This window comes from Heliangelus exortis, chromosome 4 (genome assembly GCF_036169615.1).
Source record: "Heliangelus exortis chromosome 4, bHelExo1.hap1, whole genome shotgun sequence".
NCBI classification, from domain to species: Eukaryota; Metazoa; Chordata; class Aves; order Apodiformes; family Trochilidae; genus Heliangelus; species Heliangelus exortis.
In genome coordinates this window covers 1,350,152-1,357,159 of record NC_092425.1, presented here as the reverse complement: position 1 = coordinate 1,357,159, position 7,008 = coordinate 1,350,152, and the positions used below count along the sequence as shown (strand labels likewise).

The 7,008-nt window shown below is 52.8% G+C and overlaps 1 protein-coding gene and 1 long non-coding RNA gene across 3 annotated transcripts; one reads left to right on the top strand and one right to left on the bottom strand.

Annotated features, from left to right (window-relative positions):
- Positions 1–1,109: 1,109 nt before the first annotated feature.
- On the bottom strand, positions 1,110–2,301 carry LOC139795654 (uncharacterized). Its single transcript, XR_011725629.1, has 3 exons — positions 1,969–2,301; positions 1,726–1,866; positions 1,110–1,565 (listed from the first exon to the last, which is right to left on the bottom strand). It is a non-coding gene; the product is annotated as an uncharacterized lncRNA (long non-coding RNA).
- A 388-nt stretch (positions 2,302–2,689) lies between these two features.
- Positions 2,690–6,936, top strand: LAMTOR3 (late endosomal/lysosomal adaptor, MAPK and MTOR activator 3). 2 transcript variants are annotated; one of them, XM_071742570.1, is made up of 7 exons: positions 2,690–2,820; positions 3,086–3,127; positions 3,488–3,522; positions 4,131–4,189; positions 4,728–4,861; positions 5,464–5,527; positions 6,127–6,936. In XM_071742570.1, the coding sequence occupies exons 2-7, from the start codon at positions 3,119–3,121 to the stop codon at positions 6,198–6,200; spliced, it is 375 nt and encodes a 124-aa protein (XP_071598671.1). In that variant the 5' UTR covers positions 2,690–2,820; positions 3,086–3,118; the 3' UTR covers positions 6,201–6,936. The 2 variants fall into 2 exon arrangements, with proteins under 2 accessions (XP_071598671.1, XP_071598672.1); XM_071742571.1 differs by having other exon boundaries at positions 2,777–2,883.
- The last annotated feature ends 72 nt before the right edge of the window (positions 6,937–7,008 follow it).

The following is a 7,008-nucleotide window of genomic DNA, read 5'->3' as shown; positions in this document are numbered from 1 at the left end:
AGTGGGAAGGAAAAAGGACGTGTCACCCCTTGCTGAAATACCAGGATGGTGGAGTCAGAATGAAGAGGTGGCCTCAGCAAAGCTGCTTTATAAAATGAGATGGGCAGAGGAGGGCTTTGTCTGCCCTGCTGTGACCTCTGCTGCAGCTCAGAAGCAACAGGTAAATGGGGGGTGTTGAGCTGAGTGATGTGGGATTGCAAACTGGGGTAGAGCAGTGCCTCTGGCAGCAGTTTGGAAGTGAGATCCAGGCTGCCAGCTTGCACTGGATTATCTTCTGCCATTTCCCAAGAATGGAGCAGCCACTCTGTTGGGAAATGCAGCACTGAACAGATGAAACAGCTGCACACTTTGAAACAGGCAGAAGGATGCTGTTCCTTCCCTGCCCTAAATATGGTCTGCAAACATTCTTTTCTTGTTCCTAGTGGGTGTTCCTCTCCTCGTGACTCTCACTTTTTTCCCTCGAGTCTGAAGGTTGTTTTTTTTTTTTTTCTTCAGAAATACCATTCCTTCAACAAAACCAGGGAGGATAATGTGCTGGACAGTTTAGGACAAATTTTCCTGTGAGCAAGATGCTAATTGAAGTGAGTGAAGTACTCTGAATCTTTTCAGGTGACCTTTCTGCAGAAGGTGAAGTTCTTATTAAAATAATGTTGGAAAGAGAAGGGAAAATAAAAACTGGCTTTGAACAGCCTGATTGAAAAAAACCTCTGACTTTCCTAACAACCCAGAATTAACTCCTTACTCTTTCTAATTCTAAATTAGAGGTCATCACTAAAGATAGCACAAGCATGGGTTCTTGATTTCTCCTTTAAAAGAGCAAGCAGGAAAAGTCCTGCAAAAAGTGAAAACCTTGGCATGACAGTTGGACATAGCAGAAGGAAAAAGGAGATGATTTTCATCTGCTGAAGTGCAGCATCAGTATCTGTTCTATTTATGGAGCATCCTGAGTCACAAGCCCATTCCATGTTCACATCTGAGTCACAAGCCCATTCCATGTTCACATCTGATGAACACTTTCCTACAAGTTGTCTAACTGCTCAGGTAAAAAAAGATTAAAATTTGAATTTTTGATTTATTTTTTTTTTTAAACAATCTTGATCCTTCTACAAGTTTGCAAGAAAAGGCAGAACATTATAGTCACAAAAATGTAACATACATTGCAATAGGCAAGGAGGCAACTTTAAATTATATACATTTTCAATATAATCTTGTATTAAAGGATTAATATGGGAGGGCAAGAACATTTTTTAAGGTTGTTTGTTCCATAAATTTCATTCATTCATTCCTTAAAAAGTTGTTACTCCTTCTAGATCTGTCAAAGAGAGCAGAAGGGAAATGTCACAGTCAAATGAAACACTTGGTTTTAAAAAGATCAGTTAATACACAAATCCTTGAAGCTGTTACTTCAAAACGTGGTCAGTGCCAGGTTTCTCTGGCTCTTTTAGAAATACTATTAAAATACAAGATACTTGACCTGTTCCTGGTTTAGAAGAGAGGCTGTCCCTGATCTGGAGGCTGAATTCCCCTCAGAGCTCTCACAGGTGCTGCTGTTGCACAGCTCTGTCCTGAGCAGGGTGACAGAGGAGGAGAACCCAGCACTTGGCATCATGCTCAGGGAGTTTAAAAAACCAGCTGCATTTTTTAAACACTTTCAGCGTGTGGTAGGGGATATTTTAACAAAAGGGTGGAGCGAGGTGATCCCAGGTAGTGTTTTCAAAATGTTACCTGGAGCTCAGCTCTGAGGATTTTCTTTTCTGCTTTAAGCACTTCCCTGCAGTGGCCACGTCCTCATCAAATGGGTCTGGTTCTGGAGCCCCCAGCACAGTCAGGAGGACATGGAGCTGTTGGAGCAAGTCCAGAGGAGGGCTCTGGAGGTGGTAAGAGGGCTGCAGCACTTTTTCTGGGAAAAGGGGCTGAGAATATTGGGGTGGTGCAGCCTGGAGAAGACTGGGGGAGACCTTGGAGTACCTGGAGGGACTGCAGGGAAGCTGGGGAGGGACTTCCCAAAGGCTTGTAGTGATGGGATGAGGAGGAAGAGATTTATGTTAGACATTGGGAAGAAATTCTGTCCTGTGAGGGTGCTGAGCCCCTGGCCCAGGTTTCCCAGGGAAGCTGTGGCTGCCCCATCCCTGGCAGTGTCCAAGGTTGGATGAGGCTTGGAGCAACCTGGGCTGGAGGGAGGTGTCCCTGCCCATGCAGGGGGTTGGGACTGGGGGAGCTGTAAGGTCCCTTCCAACCCAAACCATTCCCTGAATTTATGAAATTGCCACAGCTGATGATGATGAGGGATGGGTGGGTGGATGGGTGGATGGATGGGTGGATGGATGGGTGGGTGGATGGGTGGATGGATGGATGGGTGGATGGGTGGATGGATGGATGGATGGATGGATGGATGGATGGATGGATGGATGGATGGATTGTCAGTGGGCAAACAGATTTGCCGTTTTGGGGTGAGCTCCTCTGTCACTTGCAGGAGCAGTGGGTGACCCCTCTGCCTGATTCAGCCTTTTCTAGAGCTGCGCCAGACGAGCAGCTTTTTGCCTTAAAACTCAAGATGGGAGATGGGCACCCACGGAACCCCTGCCAGAGCCCCCAGCCCGCGCTCCCGTTCCTCTCTCCCCCTTTTGGCCCCGCCGCCGTTCCGTAGCGGCGCCTGCGCAGGGGCGGTACCGGTTCTGCCGCCGGTCCAATCCGGCTCTGTCCGGGCGGGGTTGGGGAGCGCCCCGCGCCGTCACCTGACACGGCCTTAAAGGGGAACCGGAACCGGAGCCGGAGCGGTGCGGGGGGCGGCAGCGCAGGGCGGCCCGGCCGGGCCCAAAGGTAGAACGGGGCGGTACCGGCGGGACCACCCGGCCCCTGTGTCCCCCCTTCCCCCCTCCCCGGGTGCGGTGGTCTCGTTCCCACCGCTCTCCCTCCCCCGGCGGCTGTCGGGGCGGCCTCTCCCGTGGCCGCGGGGCGGGGGGAGGCTGTGTCCGGGCCGCAGGGAGGGAGCGCTTCCCCCCGCCGGTTCCCCCCGCCTTTCCCCCGGGCCTGGGGCAGCTCCCGCCGCTCCCCCTGGCTGAGCCGCCGCCTTTCCGTCCCGCAGGTCGGCGGAGGCAGCGTCAGGAGGGACCCAGCCATGGCCGACGTGAGTGCGGATCCGCGGGGCGGTGGTCGGGGCTCGGACGGAGGCCCCGGGGCGGGGCGGGGGCGGCTGCCGGTGTCGGGGCGGGTTCGGGGCCCGGGGGGGCTGTGAGGCTGTCCCGGTGGGGCTGTCCCGGGCGGTTCTGCGGGGCTGTCCCGGTGGGGCTGTCCCGGGCGGTTCTGTGGGGCTGTCCCGGGGGGTTCTGTGGGGCTGTCCCGGGGGGTTCTGTGGGGCTGTCCCGGGGGGTTCTGTGGGGCTGTCCCGGTGGGGTCTGCGGGGCTGTCCCGGGGGGTTCTGTAGGGCTGTCCGGTGGGTTCTGTAGGAGGGGGCAGAGGAGTAACGTGCCCCCGTCTCTGCCCGCAGGACCTGAAGCGGTTCCTCTACAAGAAGCTGCCCAGGTAACTGGGGAGGAGGCCCAGGGGACCGAACCGGACCGGGCCCTGCGTTCGCGTTCCAGCTGCGATGGCGCCGGTCGGAGCCCGGCGGGGATCAGGGAGCTGCCAGCCCCGCGGCTGTGGTGGGGGCGGAGCAGCAGCCGAACCGAACCGGTCCGGTCCCGCGGGGCTTTCACCGGGCTGGAAAGGCAGCGCAGCCGTGTGCTCCCTGCTTCCCGAAAAAGCTCCAGGGTGCCCGTGGAGCCGCGGGAGGGCAGCAAACGCTTCTCTGGATCGGGCTGCCTGACCCAGGGTTATCCCGGTTCGGTACTGCCAGCAGCACAGGGGGCAGGGCCAGCGAGCAGAGGCTCTCACCTCTGATGAAGCTGCAGCATCAGCCCTCCTGATGAGCTGAGAGTTCCCTGCAGGGTGCAGCAGTTCCATTTGGGGTTTCTCTTGACACTGGACTAAGCAGACACAGTAAAATGTGTCTCTCAGTAAAATGCTGCATTAGTTAAGGCATCACATGTTCCCATGTTTTCCCCCTTCCTCACACATTTGTTCAGGGAAGAAAAAAGATGTTTCCTGTGTTTGTTTTAAATGGTGTGGGTTTTTTCTCTGTTGTTTTGCAGCGTTGAAGGTCTCCATGCTATTGTGGTCTCAGATAGAGATGGTGTGCCTGTTATCAAAGGTAACTTCTGCTTCTCACTGGGTGCTGCTGCTGGAATCCTGACGGAACAGCAGGGGGGGAAAGCACAGCAGAACCTTCTCTGGTGGCACCCACGACCAGAATATCCAGAGTTGAAAATGAAATTAAAACTTTTACTTCAAGTTCAGGGGTTGGTTGAGCATCTCCTACACTGAATCTTTGTGTGTGTGTCTGCAATGCCCTTGCAGGCCACAAGAATTTCCCTTGGTGAGTAGAGCAGGAGCTCTGTAAGGTGCTGGTGTCTTCACATCACTCCCAGGCCCATGCAAAGCAGGAGGAAGAGCTTTTATCAGTCTTTTGTTGACGTGGCTGGTCTGTGCTCAAAAGCACTTCTACTTTTACACACATTACTTGGTTTTCTTGGCTTTTGGTGCTGTATTTTTATTGTATCTGGTATGACTGGATCTGGAGTGATGCACTGGAGATGGTCCCACCCATGTTGGGGCAGTGTGTAAGATGTGTTTTGTGTTCCTCAGTGCTGGGTCTGCTTTTGAGATTTGTCATTTCCCTTATGTTTCAGTTGCCAATGACAATGCTCCAGAGCATGCTCTGCGACCTGGCTTTCTCTCCACCTTTGCCCTTGCCACAGATCAGGGCAGTAAATTAGGGCTTTCCAAAAACAAAAGTATCATCTGCTATTACAACACGTACCAGGTGAGTAACTTCAGTGTGACAGGCTTTGAGTTACCCCTGTCCTGAAACTTATCTATTAATTTTCTGCCCCTTCTCAGGTTCTAGTGGTCCTGAGGGCTTTTTATGATGATTGCAGTAAACTGCCCAACTCTCTGGCCTGCATGATCTGCCCTGGGTTGGGAAATAAGTGGGTGCTGGGTTAGTTTGCACACCCTGGCTGCTTTGATGCTCTTGCTGCTAGGAGCTCATTTTGAGCTCAAAATTCCAGTTCCCTGGAGTGGAAGAGGAGGTGCTGCTGTACACTGAATAATATTTTGAGACCATGAGGCTGCCTGCCCCCTTGTTAGCTGTGGGGAGTGTGGTGTCTGTGGTGTCCTCTGCAGGGCAGGCAGTGGGTTGGGGTTCAGGTGGGTGGGAGGCAGGGGAATGCCAAGCTCCCCACCTGCACCTCTGTGCACTCTGTTGTGTTGGTGTGTGTGAGCCTGAGTCTGGATGTGCTGAAAAACCATCTCTGTGGCTCCTGGCTGTCAGTGGGGAGGCTGCTGCTGGCAGAGGGGGTTTGTGAGGCACAGCTCCGCTACAGGAGGTGCTGTCTGACCGTGCTGCTCTCTCTCTGCCTGCAGGTGGTGCAGTTCAATCGCTTGCCTCTGGTGGTCAGCTTCATTGCCAGCAGCAGTGCCAACACGGGTAGGTCTGCACACCGGTGGGGAAGTGGCACCTCACAGTGTCTTTAAATAACTGAAAAGAAGTTACCCAAATGTCCTTCAGGGTTGTCTCAGCCCTGCTCCTGCTGTGAATTTGCTGTCAGCTTATTGTGAAGCAAAGAAAGGGGAAGGTGTAAGCAAAAATTCCTAGGTTTTGAGTGGCTTTCTGGAGGAGTCACTCTGTGTGAAGCACGTTTCTCCTGTCAGCAGCCATAGCTTTGGTGTGTCACAGTGCTTGTGCACCACAGGGATTGCACAGTACAAACCAGCAGTTTCCTCCCAGCAGTTCCAAGTTCCTCTCTGAAGTAACCTTTGTGGCTTCATCTTTGTGGGGAGATCCTTCAGTCAGGCACCTGGCCTTGCCCCTGGGGACACTGGGGAAAGGAGGGTGTCACCAGAAGGGACGGGGTTGTCACACAGCCTCAGTGGCAGTGGGAAGCAGCCAGGCACGTTGTGTGCTCTGGAGAAACAGTGCCTGTGTCCTGGGAGGGGAGGGGGCTGCAGGGATTGCAGAGGGGCTGCTTGGTTATGTCGTTTGATGGGATGTTCTGTCTTTTTTTGTCTTTTTCTCCTGTCTTTCAGGGCTGATTGTAAGTTTAGAGAAGGAGCTCACGCCCCTGTTTGAAGAGCTGAGGCAGGTGGTTGAAGTTTCTTAACCTGCTGGCAGAGCTAGAGTGCAGCATCCCTCTGCAGCCCAGTGGACAAAAGATTCAATAACCCTCAATCAAATAACACCTCTTAGAAGAAATACCACAGAGCTCCTTAGGATACTGAGTAAGAGTAAATTGTACATAGTGCTGAGTCTGAAACCATCTGCTCGTGTCTTGTAGGTGGATGTTACTTGAGGCCACACTTCTTAGGTTGTGCAGAGACCACCAAAATAGCTCCCATGGAGTTGAGCTCAGGCAGCTGAGCCAGGGCAGCAGGATGCTGTTGGCTCACAGGAGCAGCCACAGCTCTCTTGCTGCACAGGGAACTGTGCACGTGGTGGGGTTTATCCCCAGGGTGCTGGTAACACTGCACAACTGCTCCAAGGGGTGGCTGGAAGAGCATTGTGAGAGAAGTTTCCTGGTACAATCAGTAAATATCCCAGCTTGCTCAGGCAGGGGATCTTTTGGCAAGGGAGTGCTACTAATCTGGATGCTGGCTGCATCCTGCTTCCGCTAAGGAGAAAGCTATTTCTGGGAAAGATGTTGCTTTAGGGGTTTTCCTGATGCCCAGATAAAAGCACCTCAACAATGTCTCACTTCTTCATGGGGTTCTTGTGTAATAAGGTTGTGAAGTTCTCATGGTCTTTGTGTGGGTTCATCACCAGTGACACTCTTGGCTCATTTACCCTTAGGTTTTCCTAAGTAAATAAATATAAATAAAATACAGTATTTTTAAATGACAGAGCCTCGTCCACTCTTCTATTGACCTGTTAATCCACTGCAGCACATCAGCTTTTCTGAGGAGGCAAACAGG